Source organism: Seriola lalandi, unplaced genomic scaffold, assembly GCF_002814215.2.
Source record: "Seriola lalandi dorsalis isolate HSWRI2012SDOR001 ecotype SW California unplaced genomic scaffold, Sedor1 jcf7180002054346, whole genome shotgun sequence".
In the NCBI taxonomy this organism is placed as follows: domain Eukaryota; kingdom Metazoa; phylum Chordata; class Actinopteri; order Carangiformes; family Carangidae; genus Seriola; species Seriola lalandi.
In genome coordinates, this window is record NW_019524899.1 from 1,031,644 (window position 1) to 1,053,257 (window position 21,614).

Sequence of the window (21,614 nt, forward strand, 5' to 3'; positions counted from 1 at the left end):
TTTTAACGCGTGAAACACGAGGAATACTTTGCTAAAAACAATTCTTGGGCATAACGCTCAACTGGCTAGAGTTATGTAAACACTGCCGACCTTCAGACAACGGCGCCGCTGGTGTAGTGGTATCATGCAAGATTCCCATTCTTGCGACCCGGGTTCGATTCCCGGGCGGCGCACGGATTTTTTTCCCCCAGTCTAACAACAATATTTCTTACAATTGCCATAAATTGTAAGCATAGAGTAAAAGCAATAACAACAGCGACAATAATGATATTAAAGCACTATACCGTATATTCTACACCTTATACTGAATAACACCAAACAATTTGGTGTTATACAGTAGGCTAAATATAGCCTGTATCTATCTACTGCTACAAACTTACTTTAGTGCTCATTGGAAGAATGTTTTGGTTGTTTGGTGATGAAACATCTTGTGCAATACTGATATTCTAGCAAAATTAGTATGGTAAGTCCGGCATTGAAAGTATTACATAAGTAAAAGTATGTAAGTATGATAATGAAATGTACTCACAGTATTACAAGTAAAAGCACTCAGTGCAGAAAATGGACCCTGGGACTGATGCAATATCATTTTATTTGATTATTACTTGCATTAATATAAAAACATGATTTTGTTGTATTTGGTTAAGGTTGAGAAAAGTTTTAATTATTTTATATTGAAGTGATACTAATTATTATATTAATTACGAATTAATTTGCTGATTATTTTTTTCAATTTATTGTTTGTTGATTTGTAAAGATTCTGACACCTTCATGTTTTGTCCAGAAAAAAGTGTAAAGCCCTTAATTTTCTGTTAATCGGAAAATCGATTAATTTACTACTTCCTGTCCTGTTATCTCGCGAGATTCTCGTAATTAAGAGATCAACAAATTTTCAACACGCTTCAATCAAGTTTTGGCTAGGAGTACCTAATAAACTGTGAGCTGAATTTACTGTATGGTATAGCAAGGTATTCCCTCAAAAGAGCATCCATTCTTTCCTGGTGCGTTGTTGCCCGGCAACCTGCTGAATGATGTCTCCATGTTTGTCTGTATTGTGCAAAGAACAAAAACAACATCTGTATCTTGGCAACGACGTGGCCAACAGAGAGCACCACAATCTGCTTAAAACGTCGAAATGAAGTCGGTTAAATTTATTCGGAGTGTGTCTGCGTGCGAACTCAACTGTAAACCGGCGGAGGGATGTCTCAACATGTGCGGGATGTGTCCATCGTGCGTGTTTGCCCCCAAACCACCGGGTTCCACTCCGTGTGTGTGGAAGGTGTCGGATGAATTCAGGAGGAGATTCCTAGTGGAGCTTCTTTTACGCTGCAGAAACGTCCAAGTGCTCGAAAACATCCAGAATGTGCTGGGTGTAACATCATGGACTTTGTTCACTTATGCCAGGTCAAGAGGCCCGACTTCGCCTCAGGATCACCCCTGTCGCAGCACAGACCGAGCTCTGGATGGGAAACCACTTGGCATGGATATAAATGAAGTCTGGGACTGGTTCAGCAGCAGTCCAGACTGGATGAAATCATGCTATCTTTGCCGTCTCTTTTCACTTTGTGACTCAGAACTTTTACGCATGGTGGCCAACCTAACCAGCGTGCTCCTGGTCAGGCAAAAACGAGGGTTTCTGCAGTTAAACTGTAAGACAACAAAGGGGAAAAATACAACACGATAAAGCCCATGATTACATGTTTTCTTTTAGTTCAGGAGTTAAAAACAATGTCTTACTTTTGTTTTTTATTTAACAACACTGCATTTACCTTTTAGGTAAAGGTAGTAGGACATAAATACAGTGACATGTGGGCTTTGCATTGTTGAAGTGTTTATTTTGACTCAATAATTATGTACCCTTTTCAGTAGGTAGCCGCAATACCAATCAGTTTGATCAGGACACTGATGAAGACTCAGAGGACCCTGCTCTCATGGTGGTGCCTGGATCTTCAAAGTCTGTGTCTGGAGTCAGCCGATACAGAGACTTCATAGGTTGCCTACCTGTTGACCTGTCAAAGAGGATACTAGGTAAGTCCACATGTAGGTAACACCAATGACATGCTGTCTAAGTTCACTGATCATTTGCAGTGTTTTTCAAAAGGAACACCGCAGTGGTACTGCCGCTGTATCCTTGATACATTTCAGTTGGTTTCATATTTTCCACAACACAAAATATTATACATCTCGCAAGTTGGTATGAAGCAACTACACCAGGCAAATAGCACCATGGGGATGTCACAAAATGACTCAAGAATGCTCTTGCTAAATCCACCACATTCAAGTGGGTAGCCCTTGGATATAACAACAAAGACCTGCCAAGCAACAGTGTGGCTGTCTGCTCTCAGTGACCTCTGTCTGCTGCTTAAATGACATTTCACTGAGAGGAAGAATATGACAGACAAAAGGCCTCCATGCAGAAGTGGTGACAATTACATTTACATTTAGTATCTTTATCAATAACAAAAATCAAACACTTTCATCCTTACTGTACATTATACTGCACATGTGTGTCTCCTAACAGGGCTGTTAGAGGAACATACTTTAAGACGCTGCGAGAAGGTTTGTCAATACTGGCAGAACCTTGCAAAAGAAACCATGGAGGAAATCAAGTTCAGAAGACATTTCCAGGATCAAATTAAGACGATGATGAAGGTACGGTATTTCTATGTTTATATGATTTAGTAATATCCTGTAAATACATAAAAATGAAAACTTTCTTGAAATGTTATCTGATGTAACAAGTGTGCAGTGGTGGAGACAGCAACATACATAGTTCTTTCTATAAAAAATTACATGATCACTAATGTTTTTTTCTGTTCTAGAGGTGCAACGGTTTTAACATAGTCAGTCCTACTTACTCCAACATCGTTGAAGTCCTTGTTCCCGCAAAGGATGATGAGAGAGCTGATATTCATTCCAATGTCCAGAAGGTTAACAGATCAAAACCCTGAAAATCCATAAAGCTAATTTTTTGCACCACAAATCGATTCGTCAATACATATATTACCTTTTCTTTGACTGGTTTCACAGGTCAAACCATTTGAAGCTGCTTATGCCAAAATCAAAACCAAAACTGTACAAATGGAAGAGCGAAATGTTTATTGTGGTGCATATTTTACCAAAGTGCTGCTGAACAAGTTAGTTTTCAGTTTCCTTCTTTTTTTTTTCTTCTAACACTGCACATTGGATTTAAAACATACATTCTTTCATATAACTGATGTAACTCAGGTGTGGTTGCGTGTTTGGATTTGACAGAGAAGACCCTCACAGGGTGGTGGACTACAGAGGCAGATCATTTATGGCCACGGGTTCCAAGGACCGTGCGGTGCATCTGTTTTATGTGGCGTCAGAAACGAAAGCCGTGTCTGTGATGAAGGGCCACATTGGCAGCATCCGGGCTGTGCTGCTCTGTGAGGACAGAGACCTGGTGATAACTGCCAGCTGTGACGCCAGCATCAGGTGAGGACAATGGAACGTTAGTGCGCGTCATCGTAGCTCAGATTTATGACTTGAATTTATTTTTGAGGTGATGATGAATCAAGTAGATCCGCTGGTGTGGGCGTTTATTTGGTGTTTCGTCACAACTGTAGGTGTTGGAGTTTGAAGACAGACCGGTGTGAGATGGAGCTGTATGGTCACACTGGCACTGTCAACTGCCTGGATGTCCACGCTGATAGGCTTGTCTCAGGGGCTAAAGACTGTTTAGTAAAAGGTGAGCAGCCTTTGTAGGATGTTTATAGTCTTTCAGATTTAAAATTACACATTTACTATTAATCACATTACACAATGCTGCAATGGGCCTCAGCAAACGCGGATCATCATCAAATCTGGAACATGGAATAACCTGTTCTGGTTTTTACTCAAATGTGCTTCTTACAAAATGTAAAGATCATGCAGTTACAAAGATATTCTCGCCGTACCAGTGCCATGCTTTTCGGTTTGCAAATATGATAGCCAAAAGCAGGAAGTCCACTGATATTTAACATATATAAGGGTAAAGTTACTCCAGAAAAGGACAGAGGCATGGTGGTAGTTTTTCCAAGCTTTATTTTACCTTCACCAACAGCAGGCAGAGCTGACAAGCAAACAACGGTTAATAAATACCAGGCGTGCCGGCTGATACTCAGTAATGATCAGGCCTAAATTAGCAAACCATGCTCACAACATCATGCAAACACCTTCAGTTCTTTGGAGGTCTTTAAACCACTGTTCAAGGAAGGTTTATATATTTTCTATTGCGATCAAATTTGAGTACACTTATCAAGAGGGGCTACACGATTAGCTCTTCAGGCTTTTGTGGCTCTGCTGGAATAATATTTGTGTTTTCATCTTTTTAAATTTTGATATGTGCAAGTGAACTAAACTTAATTACCGTACCGCCAGTGTGGAATCTACAAACAGGAAATCGTTTTGAGGATTTTAATTTCAAGCACCCAAGCTCTATCCAGTGTGTGAAAATCAACACAACCACAGTCTATAGCAGCTGTGATCGGGGCCTTGTCAAAATATGGGACATGGAGAAGGCATCACTGCTCAGGGTGAGAATATTAGTCATCAGTGGAGAACGCTTTCTCTCTCTATATATACACATACATACATATATATATATATATATATATATATTCTTTTATGTAATCCCTCAGGTGATAGATGCCCACAGGAAGTCAGTGAAGTGCCTGTTCTTCGACGAATGGCATCTTCTCTCTGGGGACGTAAACGGTCAAGTCATGGCCTGGAGTGTCAACTGTCACGCTAAAGAGTGTCTAATGACCTTCAGCCACCCAAAGTAAGCAAGAAACCTTTGAGGCTGATATGCAAAAATTATACTGAAATATGTTTTTGTCACCTTTTTTTCCCCTGCTGCTTTTTCCTGTCAATATTAGCCATTTGCAACCAATAGAAATGTCTTTATTGTATCACCACCTAAACACAATATGTGAAATATCTCTGCCTGTCTTTTTAATTATTTTTTTTAACTACAATACACTCATAAACCTAAATAAACTTTACAGCAGGGAGGTCAAATCTCTGACCCTTGTCTACCTGCGTGTTGTTACTGGCTGCGTGGACGGGAAGATTCGTATTTTTAATTTCCTCACTGGAGACTGTTTGAGAGACATCACAGCAGAGGCTGAAACAGGCTCTTTACTGTCTCTGCACTTCCATGACAACAGGTGAGGCAAACACCCTCCCACGAAAGCATGTTTATTTTTTATTGTTGTGTTATTTTTATTTGATCTTATAATTATATCAGTGCAAGTTTGCAAGTTTACATTTCTGTCTCGTATTTTTTTCTCTCTGCCTTCATTTAGTATATTAGTGAACACAACATCCAGTGTGAGGCTGTACCAGTTCGCCAAAGTGTTCTGGGAGTCAGCAGAGAGAAGCCCCGGCGATGTGCCAGCTCAGGATGGTTCGGTTTCTGAGAAATGTGCGGCTTCACTCAGAAAGCTTCCCTGCACCTCTTTCGAGGCAGATCACAAAGCACAGCTGGCTTCACCCAGCCGAAAGATGCACGACTGTGACAGCAAGAAGCCAGAGAGAGCAGAGCTGCGTTACCACACCCGCTTCCTGTTTACCCCCACTAAATGCCAAACACAAGGTAAGCATGCACAAAAGTATGTCAGAAGTAATGTACTGTAGGATCAGTTTGTCCTTAAACAAAACATTTCTTTTATAGTCAGTGGTGGGGCTGCTAAACAGTCAGTGATTCTTAGCGAGAAGGCAACGTGTGAACGGATGAAGAAGAGAGGTCTTCATCGTCCTTTGACACGTGACTCCATCCTCCTTAGAGTCAGTGCCATTCAGAGGGCGCAGTGCACGGATGAAGTTAGCGTCAACATGGAGTGCAACGCAAAGCTGCGTGATTCCTGGGGTCCTCACATGACTCAGGATCCTCTACACTCTGACATCCAGGCCCTGAAACACAGGAGGGCCAAGACCTGTGACCATATTCTGAAGAGAGGCGCCAGTCAAACTATAACAAACACAGATGTCACCACTGCTCCTAACACCACTAGGAGACACCATCACTGCTTATTTTCTAAAGAAACACAGACTCACACTGCTGACACACAGAGGGCAATCAAGAGGGTCGGTGCTAAAGAGGGGCCACAGGCTCCGGAGCGCATTCTCACGACGTCACTACCAAATCTAGAGTACGGCATAAAAACTGCTACCAGCTTACCCAAGATTAACCCTTTTGGACCCATTCAGAGAGAAGGGGTGATTCAGGCTGGAAGACGATGTCCAGTCCGAGAGGGAACTCATGCAGAGATGTGAACGAAAACTGTCCAATAGGGACACCGTGAGACAGGTCACATTTGTGATCATTTGATGAATGATATGAATGCCAACCGAACTCCATCACCACTGCGCAATTTACATTTTCAAGGCACCTTTGATGTTTATTTAAAACCCCACTAGAGGTCAGTATTGTATCATCTGATAGTGACCCAGAGTAATTGCACAGTATTTTTGCAGCAAGCTTTAGGGTTTTACTTTACTTTAATTTTCAGGATATGAAATTAATTTGTCGTTTGATTTGTAGCACAAAGTTTAATTCTAGTTTTTTCTTTTCTTTTCTTTTCTTTCCTTTTTTTTTTTTTTTATTCTTTTTTGTTTTCTCAAGCTGTGAATGTATTGTGAGTTTCCATTTAGATATTCATCTGCTTAATGTTAATAATGGGAGAGAGCACATGGTTAATTCACTGTGTTTTTGCCATGTTTTTTAGTTTTATAGTTTATGTAGTTTTCTTTTGCATTGCATTAAAACTTATGAAAAAAAACTTATTGAAATGATAAGTAATACTTTCATATTTTTTACATTTTTAAATCTGTTTTTCCCCCCACGGTGTTGATTCATTTTTGTAATTGACTCGACAAAAATGCTTTTTCAAGCATGTATTCTCAAATTTCAGCAGTTATAATGAGCAGCGTCTGCCACTTAACACCTGCTGTTTATACCAGATTGGTTTTGTTTTTAGTTTTTTTTTCTCATGGAGCATAATCTCATCTCCTAATTTTCCCTCAGTTAATGAACCATCCTGAAAACCACTCTGTCTCACTGTGGTAACAACAAATCTTTGTGGATTTTTAACTTGTGCTGTACCTCAAACAAGATGAGTGAAGTCATCAGAGTGTGAGGAGTTCGTCTCGTCCAGAGTGACCTTTCACCCTGCCACCTGCCCCCTAGCCCTCCAGCCTTGAGGGCATCATTAGGGGTGAGGAGGTTGAAGATCAGGGAGGGAAGGTCCTCTGCTTTGATAGCAGCGGCACAACAGCTGGGCACTGCCGAATAACAAAGGATTATGAGGAGAACTGACTGGGCAAGACGTCCCACTTTGGAGAATGTCTGCTTTCAGGAGCACTCTGCTGCTAATTTGATTTGGTCTGCAGAAAACTGGGGATAATGATGTCTCCCCCTTTTTTCTCCTGTGGCAGTGTGACGTAAGGAAACAATGCAATCCCCTCCTGCCACCCCAAGCTTAGCTCAGCTTCATCAGGCAGCCCAGTCTTGTCCAGGAGCGGCAGAGCTGCAGGGGGGATAATGAGCGTAAAATCAAAGCAAAGTTAGAAAAGGAAAAGTCTTCATGGAGGAATGCCCTTAGACCTTCTGCTCCCTGGACCAAGGCCCAAGGGTTGGTCGGGGAGGAGGGTACAGGTTTATTTATGCATGAGGAGAAAGCTCGAAAGAAATGACAGTTAACCCCCTCGCAGTGAAAGACGGTTTTAAGGGTTGGAGGTTGGGGAGAAGGCAACAAAAGACGACTCAGTGTGACCCAGCTGACCTTCAATCTACATGGATCTCCATCTCCAAAGGCACATATTTGCATCATAGTTCATTTGTCAAATTAATTTTTCAATCTCTGTCATGCTGTGTCAGCAGCAGGCTTGAACTCGAAACTCAGTCTCGACTAGTACCGTCTTTCCAGGCCAGGTCAGTCAAGGCTAGTCATGGTGCAGGATGCGATTAACCAAATTTTGATATGCATTATTTTTTTGTATTTGCATGCCACGCAGACGGGTGGCTGACTGGCCCCGGAGCTGTTCAGATATCACACCGTCGCCAGGTCTAACGAGATCATCAGATGGAAAGGCGCAGTGAATGTGCAAATCACACTATTCTCCAGGGGAACTGACTCATGATAACAGCGAATAAATTTGAGAAAACATACTTTTGACACGCTCTGAAAAGCAGTCACTGTATCCTAGACACTGTTGGAGAACTGACGCTCGGATCATAGTGAACAAGTCCAAGGCCTGACAGATCAGCGACATCAACACATGGGAGCGACAAGTGCCTTGATCTTAGGACAGCTTTAAACGCAGGGCCACATGGCCAGCAACCGCTCCCTGTCAGGATTCAGCAGAGCCAGGCTGGAAACAAGATTCATACGACTTACTGACCTCATTTGCAGATAAAGATCATAAGCGCATGGGGGATACAGCTACAACGAAGGGAGGCAATTAACAGGAACACCATTACTGAGATATGGGACTGATTAACATCCACATCCAGCCAAGCCAAATAGATAAGAGGCAATGTGATTGCTCATTGATTGGGTCTCAGTGGTGCCTCTGCAGCGGGCAGCTTCTTGTTTTCTGGAAGTTGGACCTCGCTACATTCAAGGGCCCTTGATTGAGCCAAAAAGAGTGGAGTGAAACCACTCTGACCACACATCACGAGGATGATCAAAGAGGCAACTGCTGGCTGCTGCTCGCCCCACGTGTACAAGACAAACCCCCCAACTCCCCTGCAACACATGATTGTGAAAAGCTGTTATTCACACATGGCTCAGAGCTAACGCATGTCAAAAAGCACTGATACAGGCTGAAGAAGTGACATCCAAATTAGTTGAGGTTGATCTAGAGGCTAGAGGCTGTGTGTGTAACCGGGCTGTAAAGGTAGCAAGAGTTTTCCACCACTCTTGATTTTGTTTGTGTTTATTCGATTAAGTTTGAACTTTTTTTGTTTTCATTTCTGAATTGACTGATTGTACCGAGACACCGTCTGTTTTTGCAGCGTGCCATCTGGACTGCATTTGGATAATTGCAAAGAGATTATTGTCTATCTGCAAGACCTATTCTATACAAAAGACCTACACAAAAACAAACAAAACAAAACCAAGCACACCGGTGCTTTAACACCAGAGGCCATGGCGTGTATTATGTTTTAAGTTGGATGTCACGGTGCTGTTATTCAGAGGCAGAACTGGTGTTTTAGTGCTCGTCCACTGGGGGGCGCACTATCACTGCTTATAGACGTGTTCAGACCTGAATGTTTCAACCAATTATCAATGCATCTGCAGCTCAAGTCTTGTCTCCTCTATATGTTTCTGACTGACATCTCACAGAGTTAAGATCCTGTCTAGCATTAACTAACGTCACAATTATTCAAATTATATTGCACGTAGAATTACACAGTATATTCTTTCTTTATATTACCGTAATCAAATGCTCATAAAAGAAATGAGAGCAGAATTTCAATGCAGAAACTACTTTAAAAACAGGCTTTACAGATCATTTGAATATGGCATTTCTTAAGTCTTCATGGCACGTCAGGATGACTGTACTTCAGTGCGTCACTATTAAACAAGAGCGAAGGGTGTCATGGATTGACCTGTGCCTCAATGGCCCCCAGTCTTCACAGAGCAGCTCCAGACACATGTAGGCGACAGTGTTAAGTGTCATAATTTCGCTATTTTCTCAGACATAAATACAGAGACGTAAAAAGTCAAAGGTCAACTGCATAAAACTTCCCTATTTAGAGGTCAGTAGACTCATATCGTCTGAGGCGGGTGGGGGGGGCGGCACCTTTGGAACAAGAAGGCAATTCACAGAGGAAAAGTTATGGCAAACGCCATCTGACTCGACTTCCTGCCACAAAATGAACAGAAAATTAATTGTAACACAGGACTCCAAAGGTCTTCATGCACCACAGAAGAAGAACAAAACACTAAAGTGGGCCCAGAGCTGCAGCAGAGGATTAAAGGTCTTGTGTTGGACGCAATTGTACTTTACTGGAAGAGGCATTATTTGACAAACGGTGCCACCACCATTATTTCTATTAACAATTACTTCTGCCACGTACAGGGAATGGTGACTGGCTTCTATTTACAGATAATGGACATCTTTATCAGTGCTTTCCTCAAAGTTTCACTCATGCACTTAATCACAGTCTGACAAACAATTAGCTGCTCACTCATGTCAAGTACAGATGTTTGTGCTCCTCTGAATCCTGATACCAGCAGAGCTCTCGCTGTTTGGAGAGGTCATGGTACTTGATAAGAAAAAGGGCTCTCATGGCTCTTGTGTGGTGAAAACATAAACACACAGTCACTCCCCCTCCCCACACACATTCAAAATCTAGCTTTCATAGCTGGAATGTGACTCTGAAATGGGTGATAGTGCGTTTTTTTTTTTTTTTGTCAAGAACTGAGTCATTTAGTTTGCATTAATCAAGAAACTGCAGCGTGGGATGAACTGCTGCTGCCCTTGCATAACAATGAATGGAAATTCTGATGGATGTGGCCCTCTATAGTCTCGCCTCAGGAGGTTATCACTTCATACAAAAACTTTCTACCTCACATTATTACTTAAGACTTTAGATAGATCCCCACAATACTCAAGGCAATTCAAGGCGCCTGCTGAAAACGTTCATTGCCATTTACCCTGCAGCTGAATTCACTATCTCTCAGTAACCCACCAAATAACAGTCACAACAAATACCACTTTCCAGACATGATAACTCGACTGCTGTTTGTACAGTAAATACTCTGTGGGGTTCTCACTCTCTCCTCGCATGACCCTGGCCCAGGAAGAGCCTTTTTTGGAGCTGAGAAGAACCAACAGGCGTCCTAGCTTAGATATTTCACAGCTCAGCAGGCTCCCTAGCATGTTGATACAAGTGCTGGGAAATAACATGAAGCCTGGTTGATTCATGCCATTTGTGTTTTTCATTTAGTTGTCATGTGCAAGTTTTTTTTTTTTTCCTTTTTTGGAGACCTGTGGATAAAACTGACCCATATTAGCAACAGATGTTGTAGGTCACGGAGTGGAGCGTCTTATGTGCTTTTCCCAGGGGCCTCTCTGGTGAGAGGAGCATGGCCACCAGAGTGTGTTGTATGAGGAGGACGAACGTTTGCACCCTGAAGGTAATAGTTTGTTGCTAAAGAAGCCAGACAATCCGGAGGGGGAGAGGCGAAGTGAGTGAGTAAAACGGTTCCTTTATCAGAGGCTGTCACTCTACAAGCAAATACTTGTGCCTGAAATGCACTGCAGTCTCCAAGCTAAAACATCAACCGTCACTGACTTTAATTTAAAATGGAAGCTTTGACTTACGCTGCGGCCTTACGCAACCATGTTTTCTCCTGTATTAGACTGCAGCAACGTGATTAACCAATAACAGCCCAATTTGATTCATATTTTTATTTATAAGTGTGTTTCTGCCACATGTAGGGTCAATGTGCCCTTGTGTGGTTGTACTTTGTAGCATGTTAAAACAATAGGTAGACATTTTGGGAGATGCACTTCATTGCTTTTTTTTGACAAGATTTAGACGAGAAAATCGACACCTCCAAATAGGAATCTTGAGCCAACAGATGATTAGCTTAGTTTAGCTTAGCATAAAGACAAAAAGCACAGGAGATCTGTGCTGTAACTCTTTCTTCGATAGATGCAGAGACTTCCGGGAGTCTCAGAGTAGCGTAGCTATAACAAGTACCACAGTGCCAAAGCTGTGTCAGTGCCTGGATGAAACAAGTCATCTGAACACATCGTTCTGAACCCTCCACTGGCACAAGAAACCAACGGCTTTGCAAAGCCTTTCGTTTCGACTTGTTTCAATACTGAAATGTACCTTTTTTGTCATCTGCGACTGAGATGCTGTTAACTATTGTGATAGGTCTCTCTTCTCCTGTCATTCCACGATTCATCGAGTCCCTCAGCCTCTCACCCTGCCCCCCCCCCCAGTCTACAGCTGTTAAAACACCCCATATTATTCCCATAATTGTTTCAGTGTGTGGGCTGTTATTTTAATGTGCCAAGCTGGATGAGTCAGGAATCGAAAATTGTTGCGGTACAAAAGGCAAAGTATTTACTGACTACTGACATTCTTCTGTGCGTCCTGACATTCAGACAATTCCTTTTCTGAGTAACCTGCCTCATTATCAGGTGCTCACCATTCAGGTAAACAAATAAAACCTGACATACGTACGGTGAAAGGTCTCGAGCCTCATTGATCCTCAGACACTTGGTTCGCTATGTTTAATATTTCGGAAATCTTCTTCACCTCCTTCCAGTTACAATAAGACACACTGTGATACATCTGTTTGGCCCTGGCCGACATGTCTAATATGTATTTCATAAAGTGTGAAATGGATATGGAGGGTAAAAAATGGAGTTAACATGAACACAGGCAATTTTCCTCAGAAATGATGGTGATTTCATTTTATGGGCTGATATGAATTAGCAAGTCCTCCAAGATACACACATTTTTTCTAAAGTATTCTAAAGTGAAGCTATTTTCTTTTGGTTTCAATGGCGGTTGTACAGTAACTCACACTTTTTATTTTAAGTTTTTTGCTGGTGTCTGAAGAGCCTTTTTTCTGTTTCTCTGGGTGACTTTAGTGTTAATTAAATGCAAATTAGATTTTTTGTTACACATTTTAAAGGTGTTTATGTTACTTTTCGAAAATTTGTGATTTAACTAGAAAAGTCTTGACCTTTTTTTTTGTTTGTTTTTTTTCACAAATCTGTCTGCCAGTAATTTTTCTCCTTTATTTCTCCAGAGTGAAGTGACTCTACAGTTTCTGGCTGCTTTCTCACTCTGTAGCTGTTCTATGTAACCTCCCCCAGTAGACTTTTAATAATTACAACCCCCTTTTTTCTTTCAACGTCTGTTAACAGCTGCGAGAAAATTAATTTGAAGCCAATGTGAAAAAAGGGAGATAAAAAAAAAAGCCACTACAGATACACAAACGGTCGCTGTTGAGCAGCACAAGCCTGGAAATTTATAGTTCTCATTCGGAAAAGCTCTATAAGGTGAGATAAAGAATGTAACTGATCCTCATGCAGCTGCAGCGTGTAACAGTTATGAGTGTTTAAAAGGTGCTCTGCCGAGTCCTTTGGGTTAGTGTGCTGTGTTTCTTCTACAATAAAAGAATGAAGTAAGAATGACATAGCTGGAGTTGTCTTTCCCACACAATCTGCGCACAATATCAATTTAGCATTTCGCAGGGCGTAATGAGTGTGTGTTCGATGGGGCTGTCATTTAGTTACGACTCCTCTCAGGGCCTGTGCAAAAGCGAAATGTCATGTTTAGTGGTTGCAATGGAAAGCTGGTTTATACTATGGACGTACACACATGCACACATAAACAACGTCTAAACAACATGTTGAAGGTTGCAGCGAGGTAGAGATGGAGAGAGCAGAAATTAGAAGCAGGAAGAATGAAGGATATCAGTTTGAATCTTTTGGCTGATGAAGTAAAAGCACAAGTCCACAACAGTTTCACTCAGCTCTTTCCAAACACCAAGCCGCTGCATATGTACACAAAGGAAACATGATACCATGTGATAAGTTGGAAATGTCAGACCACGCTTTTCTTTCTGCAAGTGTCTACGCTTGTGTACTGAGTGTACTGATGTGGCTACATCAAAAGCCATCTTTACTGCAAGTTTGAATCGGAGGCTCAGTCTCTCGTATGCAGCTCATGTGTTTTGAATCAGCTAGATTCACTTAAAGCACTCGGCTGAAGAGGCAGTGGAAATGATGCCGGTGTCACAGAGAAAAACACTGCTATCCCCCGATGATGTTACAGTTTAAAAAGGTTATGTTACATCTTTTGCAGCAGAAATTACACATATTTACAGTCACACTTGCAATAATGAACGCAACAATTTGTCAAATTATTAGTATCTCCACACGACTTGACAGACATGAAATAAATAACTTTCAAGCTTGAATATCATTTTTAAAATCATGTTGAAATCACAAAAGTAGTTTTCGAAACTACAGCCTTTCTAGGGCTTGGATTTGGAAATGCCAACTCTGCTTCATTAGTTGTGATTTCTTTTTTTCTGGGTCTGAGGAGTTGATGTGGCAAAATTGCAGCATGGATCTCTGTTATATTGTAAAATCTACTGTACAACTTTTGGGATTGCATTGGTCCATTGATGGTCATCAGGCTTTCAGAATTATCAAAATATATTAATAGTATGGAAGGCAAGATAACATATTAAACTTAATTGGTTTGTAAATGTCTGTTTAGCCTCTTACTCATGTGTAAATTAAAGCAGCATCTTCTTACGGAGACATCAGTTCGGGGCTCAAAGGAGCTACTTGTAGGCTAAGTGTTGCTATCGTTACATAGTCAATGTTAGCATTAACACCTGTTTACTTACCAGTCTAGAAAAAATGTTGAGAGTTCAGCATCAAACTTCATTCCTTTACTCACCAAGAGCTGTCTCTAGTGGTGGAAAGCAACACCAGTGTTTTGCTTATATTTCTATCAATTCTTTTCTTCTACTGACGTTAGCATGCTAACCAGCAAAGCCCAGTTCAACCGGACTGTCCAGTCACTTTCCGATACAGAGTCACTGTCGCTGCCCTGAAGAAGTAGAGCTGCTCAGAAGGCTTATTATAACCTATTGTTTTGGAAATGCACCAATGCAATGCAAGCGATCCATCAACACCACCCGCTCCCAAGAAACTGTTTGGTGGCAGAAAAAAACATATATAAATAACCCATTTAAACTCAAAACGATACAACACAAAAAATTGTCACCCCAGGAAAATTTGATATTTTCACATAGTAATTAAGTTTTGACTTTGAAATAATATGATTGAAAAATAGCTGCAGAGACAACAGACAACTTAATAATTACTTGTTTACCAAAGGAAAATCAGCTCCTGAGTCTGCAGAACACTGTAGAGTCACATCGTCTGTCACACACTGAAGACAGGATGTAAAACAACCACTTCTGTCAATGTCATCTGACAGCAAACCACGGATGTGACACAGCTGCTTGACACGTTCATTAAAGAAGAGGTGGAAGCTATCCATCACTTCGAGACAATCTTTTTGTTTAAAGTTGTAGAAATCAATGCCGGTGTCTAAAACTTACAATAAAAAGTTCTATCTGTGAGCCAGTACTTTACCAGAACAGTTCTCCCTTAGTTCTTCACATTCAGGATCAGCAGACTGGAACTCTCTTGGACTGTGACTTTGAATGGCGGATAAGTTGGACGGCCACCTTGAGTGCAGTAAATTGAATGTAAAATCAAATCTATTTGAACCAAATGTAGAATTAAAGGTGTAGCCTGCTATTCCAAGTGCAGCAATAGAAGACTGGATATACTGGCTCTTGTGAGTTGAGCAGTTTCTTTCAACTTGATCGGCTTATATAGACACCATGCCGTCTAAAATTTTGTTCTGCTTTCTTTTTTAATACAGTAGGTTCTGTGTAGAGAGCATTTTAAGAGCAGAAGTGCCTTGCAGAGCATGGAAATATTTCCATAAACCCAAACACTGCTGCAATTGGAAGTCTGGTTTGTCCGACAAAAGCAATTTCTGCACGACTGATAAGAAAGGAACGAGTGAGAAAATACACGCTCTAGTGTTGTTAATTAAATTTTCACTAGCCCAGCCGTAGTAATATGGTCTCTGTCTCACACACTAACATAAACATACAGATAAATGCACACACCTACACACACAGTACAGTATACATGGCATGGCATCAGGGATGGCCCCTCCTTTTCACTAATCTGAAATGAAACCCAACCTCAAAGGGCAACAGTGGGACTTGATGGAGACTAATGTTTTGAAAACGGGGTGACTCACACTCAAATCCAACGGAACTGCTCTCCATGGCTAATTAAAATAAACCAGTGGCCTGCAATCATGGATCCAGTTGGCACAGCCCGTATAAACAGCGCGTTGCCTTAAAAAGGGAACCCATGATTCTTAGGACCAAAACAGTGGCGTGTGTCCCAGGCCGGTTAGAGTAAGAGTGCGGAACTGGACGACAACACAAAGGCCACATCTGGGATCACTGTGTCGTGAAAAACACTCTGGAGATGTCGAGATATCCACGCAAACAGGCGCCGGGAATATTTCTCCAAAACATCCATGTGAATATTCCATATTTGACTGGCCCTCCACACAGTTATGTGTTTACCTCTGGAAATGTCTTCTCTTAAGTGGCATGAAGACGTGACAGCGGATTTTGGCATCATACTTGATCCGTCCCAAATGGGCTAGCCGTCAACGTGACAGTAGGTGAAAACAAATACCCCTCAAATCTCGTGTGAGGTTAAGTTTTCCCACATGGAAAGAAAAGACATTCTGGGAACTACTGGCATGGGCTTAACCATCAAACCTGAGATTTGGGTAGTGATACTGCGTACTGGCAGAGGATTGACTCCACCTATCTCCTCCTCCCTTCCACTGCTGGACTGAGTGTGTGTTGAGTGCGCCATGATCTTGGAAATGTACATGAATTATTGCTGACCCTTTGTCTTTCCACAGTTTACTCATTTGTTGCTATTCTGCCTGCATACCTGCAAGTATTCATACACACAATATACACTGAAAGAAAAAGAAAATATTCAAAGGCACTCCCAGACACAGTATTGGCTTGCTCTCAATCTTTCCTGTACAATTTGCTGTTTTTGGTCAAAGCTTTATTGAACTAACTCTGTATACCTGGCTCACACCCTCATCATTCTCTGCAACAATAACACAACTGTGCCAGGAAGTTCCTGTTCTCAGCGTTCAGGCTTTGCCAGCGTTGAGATGAACAAGGCAAGGCCTCAAATTCTTTTCATGTGCGTTGATGTGATATTTTGCGGTTTTCATTTGTTTTCAGAAGGAAAAGTGCCACATCCACTTCACGCTCCATTGTCAACATGGAGCTCTTTCCTGAGAGCTTGATGGCAGGATGAGATGTTAGTTTTGAAGAGGGCTGTTTATCAGTTTGGTGTGCCACACATGCCATTCACATCCATATGGCTCCACAAATAACGTGACCTCGCTGGGAGCCAGCAAAAACAGAACCCAGGGCTTTAAATTATTTTTTATGTTCTTATCGTTTTTAATTTATTTTACCATTGCCCACTGGCATTTCATCATCCGTGTGGTTCAAACTCGCAGGCAAAGAATAACACATATCAAACCACAGTGAGCAATATACAAGACCGGAGTGAAGGATAAGAATCACTTATCATGCCCATTCTGATATGTAAACAATCCGCTGTAGGTCAGTGGCTGCAGCACTTGTGCTATTACAGCACATATAAACACGCCTGGGATGATGAAAAAGGTGCTAACAGGACCCAGGGCATGAAAAGAACGCAGAAAAAGTCAATGACAGATTTCTTTTTTATCTTTGCAAAGGGCAGATCAGGGTCTCGGATAAAGAACAAGTTGATGTGAGCACATAAATACTTAACAGCAATCAGTTTGTCTTGGTTCATTTAAAGCAAGAAAAACTAGTATGAAAATGTTGCACACACAAATACTAAGGCCAGTGTCAAAACAGTTGTTGTTGTTTTTTTTGTAAGGAAATAGTTCAAGATTTTGGGAAATACGTTTATTCACTTTCTTCTCCAGAGATCTATTTCCCAAAACTTTTAGCGTCCAGTCTGTGATGAAGTAGCGCCGCTTGGAGGACGTATTATAACCTCTTGTGTTGTAAACGCAATGATGGCTGAAGCTCTTGCCAAGACTGGTAAGCAAACAGCTGTTAAAGCTAACGTTAGCTTCATAGCAATAGCAAAACTTACAAATAGCTCCTTTAAAGTAATCGTAAATTTACTCTGTGACAACAAGCAAACTCCATCTGCTGATAAAGATCATCTTATATGATTGAAAAGTACGGAACAGCTACAACTGTAAAAAGACCTTGAGGTGAGATTGTTTTGTTTTTTAAGGTCAAGAATGAATCTTAATTTATTAAAAAAAAAAAAAAAGTAGGATAAATGTTGCCCACAGAAATATTGAAGCCCTTGACTGAATAACTAGTGTATTATACTGTTTTTTTAGTAGGCTTATATTCTACCGTAGACTTCTCAGCAATAAGAATACACACACACACAAACACACACGCACACACACACACACACACACACACACACACACACACACGCACACACTTAAAACTCAGGCTGGTGAAGACAAGTGAAGTACTGACATTTAGATGAACGTCTACTAAACCGGAACTAAATGAGAAAAACTATAATTCACACTGTTACAGAGAATAAGCGGACTATTTATTTATCTCGGATTAACCCCTTAGAGGCATCATCTCATTTTCAAGGGACATACAAACACAAAACACCAGTAGCCTGCAGGAAATGATCGAATTAATTTAATTGAAAAATTTAAATGCCGCGCGGCAATCCTATACATCCTTTATTCTGTGTTTATAAGTGACATAGTTTTGTTCTAAAGAACAGTAATGAAACCTCTCCGCCGTCTCGACTAGTCACAGACTAGAGAAAGACGTATTTCTTTGGTTCCATTGAAACCATAAAATATTACTTCCATTGGTTTTTAATTTTGTACATCATTAGAAAGCCCCGCTTTTCAGCAGGGCATCAAAAAATTGAGTTGAACTCTTATTGATCCTCTCCACGGAAATCTTTAGTAAAAGGCGAAAGATTTATACGATCTGAAGAGAAACAAGAGTGATCTAAACTTCAGCAGCAAGAACAGGCTGAGTCCATTAGAGAGGACGCTCACTTCACTGCTGGTGTGTTGTTAATGTCGCTGCGTGATAAATAATGAAACGAACAAAAAGTTTTCATGAATGCAGTTGTGCTAGTGAATATTGATTTTGCACTGGTTAAATGTGAAACTTAAAACTGATATTTATACATGTTGTACATATACATCGTAACATTTGCTCTGTTTCACGTTGTGACGCAAGGCATGATGGGAGAGGAGGGCTTTAGTTTTAAGGCTCTGAGCTTTTTCTGAACCCTTTTATGTGTAAAATGAATCTGAATCTTCTCTTAAATTGTAATCTGAATTCGCATAGCAGCTGCAAAACCCAAGTCAGCGAGGAAAACTTGTATTGAAATAAATTATGTCTCTTAGTGTAACGGCTGACACACACGCAACACACACTTCAGGAAACAGTGCTGCAAATTAACATGCAGGACAACGACCCCCTGTGGTAAGAGCCGCTATAAACAGCTCACACAACTAACAACTCACCACTACTGCTGGAGTGCTTTAAGTAAAATAGGAAATAACAGTAAAACTAATTAATGTGGTGTTGGGGCTCCTTCATTAATTAAGCTACAACTGCTTAGAGCAAAAATGATATTCTACGATGGTCATATAAAAATATTGGTGGACGGAGTATTCTGATCCTTCTCTTAAGCAAAATCAATATCACACTGCAAAAATACTACAAGTAAAAGTGCATTGTGGCGCGCGAGTACAAGTATAATCAGGAAATGTACTTACAATACATGATTTTATGCCATTAGATTATAACATTGCCACTAGATTTCGCACTAGACCACCAGCATCAGCAGCTAATTCACAGACATTATCATGCCTACTATAGCTGGTCACTAATGAAAACAGACATAAAACATTATGTAGCCATGAAGTTACTTACCCCTAGTGAAGAACAAAAGCCAGTTCTAAGTCACACACACACACACACACACACACACACACACACACACACACACACACACACACGCACACAGTAGGGAAAACTAGAACTTTCTGTGGTTTCTATTGAAAATAAAACTCACAAGTGAAATTCTGCATGTAAAGAGAATCCTGGATATAGCAGGCAGCCACAAGTTAGCTAGCTCCAAAGAGTTTATTATACTTTGCATTTTCTGTGACAGCTATCATTAGTGGGCTCTTTGTTATTTGCGTCATAGAAGAAATAAGATGCCTCCTGACTTCTGAAATGGTGAAATGAACCGAACTAATGCATGTTCACACACAAAGACCACTCCACTTAAGTATGCAAATGATTGTATTGGAATAATGTGTGAGGGGAGATCTTTCAAAGGATTTTTGTAACTTTAAGAAATATAATATCCAACCATCAGACCCACTTCTTATTGAAAAAGTAAACAGACTTTGTGCTTTTTGCTTTATCCTTGACACAAGTACTTCCATCACATTTTGTGTGTACAGCTGTGTCCAACACAATGAATGCCTTCAGGAAGAGACTGTCTGAAAGTGTGCTATTATCCACATCTCACCCCTCTTGGTTGAAGGAGGCCATTCGGGACGGGTATTCACACTTTTGCCTTTACACATGTTCTGACAACACTTCACATGAACTAGTCCTTTATGGGCATACTGAGACCTTCGGGGTGCTTTCACACCTAACATGTTTGGTTTGGCTCACACAAACTCTGGAGCATTCTGTTCGTTTGGACTCATGTCAAAGCTCAGACGAACTCTCTTTTATCTGTCCTGCAATATTATGATGGAAATATCTATTAATCACCATTTATGAAATACAAGGCACATTTGAAGTCTTGACTATTTGTGACACGGGAGAACATACATAAACGCATAAGGTGCAGAAATGTGTTATATAACCTGCAGTCAGTCTCCAAAATTTGATTTCTCCATGTCATGATGATGCAGAGCGGTCAATCCAAATGCATTTATGCCTACTCCTTTTGGTTTGTTTAGAAAAGTCGGTATGAGCATGAACCAGACCAGAACTAAAAAACAACAATCTATAATATTTTCTTTGGTCCAGAACAAACGAACCGATGTACAGGTGTGAAAACACCCTCAGACACATGCGTATAAAGGAATTAGAGGTGTGGTCTTTGTTCCTCAACCTAAGTTGTAACAACTTTATTTGTAGAATGTCAAGTTCTAAGCAACAAATGCTCATTTTTAACAAGCTGTGGTCTTTGATCATCTTTTTTTAAAGGTCACCTGGATCCGAATGTCTAATATGACACTCGTGCAGCTTGTGCAGCTTGAACTTTCCAGGTGCTCACTTCCCAGCATGCTTTGTTCTTTCAGAGATAGCCAGTTTACAAAGAGAACCACAATCACTTTCTGAGGGAAACAACGCGTTAGGGTGAAGCAAACAGCAAAGCCAACCATAAAATCAGCTGTATGAAAGGAAATTATATCTGCAGATGCACAAAGTGTGGAATGGCCACATGATGAAGCAGCAAATGAAAAATGCAGATAGGTGCCATGGCAACATGGTCTTTTTGAGCAGCATAAACAAACAGCAGGAGCAGAAATGGAGAGGTTGAGAGTGAATGCTAATTAAATGATTTTCTAATGCACTTCCTTACAATGACAGCAAACAGACATGCTCTTCAAACTGCCTTTGTTAGCATCGCAGTGGGGACTGAATTGATAATACGTCTGTCTCTATTTACTGAGGGATGGAAAAAGTGATGTGGAGGAGGAAAAGTCTGAAGCAAAAAGAGGTGTGAGATCCTGTTTCCAGCTGTGCTTCAGACTCATCTGGGAACATCAGGAGCAGAACCTGGAGCCAGGACCTTAGTGAGTGATGAGGAGATAGACCTGGCATGTTCAAATGAAGATGATCAGGTATAGTATGTAAAAATCAACCCGGGTCATCAGTTAG

At 41.0% G+C, this 21,614-nt stretch overlaps 1 protein-coding gene and 2 non-coding genes across 3 annotated transcripts; 2 read left to right on the top strand and 1 right to left on the bottom strand.

Annotated features, from left to right (window-relative positions):
• Nucleotides 1–102: 102 nt before the first annotated feature.
• Nucleotides 103–173, top strand: trnag-ccc (transfer RNA glycine (anticodon CCC)). The gene has a single exon. It is a non-coding gene; the product is annotated as a tRNA-Gly (tRNA).
• Nucleotides 174–1,135: 962 nt separating this feature from the next.
• Nucleotides 1,136–6,792, top strand: fbxw10 (F-box and WD repeat domain containing 10). Its single transcript, XM_087174378.1, has 12 exons — nucleotides 1,136–1,649; nucleotides 1,867–2,028; nucleotides 2,522–2,667; nucleotides 2,823–2,930; nucleotides 3,031–3,137; nucleotides 3,256–3,459; nucleotides 3,591–3,712; nucleotides 4,384–4,538; nucleotides 4,644–4,786; nucleotides 5,013–5,174; nucleotides 5,313–5,642; nucleotides 5,685–6,792. The coding sequence occupies exons 1-12, from the start codon at nucleotides 1,136–1,138 to the stop codon at nucleotides 6,280–6,282; spliced, it is 2,751 nt and encodes a 916-aa protein (XP_087030504.1). The 3' UTR covers nucleotides 6,283–6,792.
• An 11,789-nt stretch (nucleotides 6,793–18,581) lies between these two features.
• Nucleotides 18,582–18,697, bottom strand: LOC111656188 (U5 spliceosomal RNA). Its single transcript, XR_002760848.1, has one exon. It is a non-coding gene; the product is annotated as a U5 spliceosomal RNA (small nuclear RNA).
• Nucleotides 18,698–21,614: the final 2,917 nt, after the last annotated feature.

Excerpts from the sequence above, each read along its gene's own strand:
- fbxw10 (XM_087174378.1), top strand. The coding sequence starts at position 1,136 with ATGAAGTCGGTTAAATTTATTCGGAGTGTGTCTGCGTGCGAACTCAAC. Across the intron at positions 2,668-2,822 it reads TGAAGGTACGGTATTTCTAT|AGGTGCAACGGTTTTAACAT; the intron begins GTTTATATGATT and ends TTTCTGTTCTAG. Across the intron at positions 3,460-3,590 it reads AGCTGTGACGCCAGCATCAG|GTGTTGGAGTTTGAAGACAG; the intron begins GTGAGGACAATG and ends TCACAACTGTAG.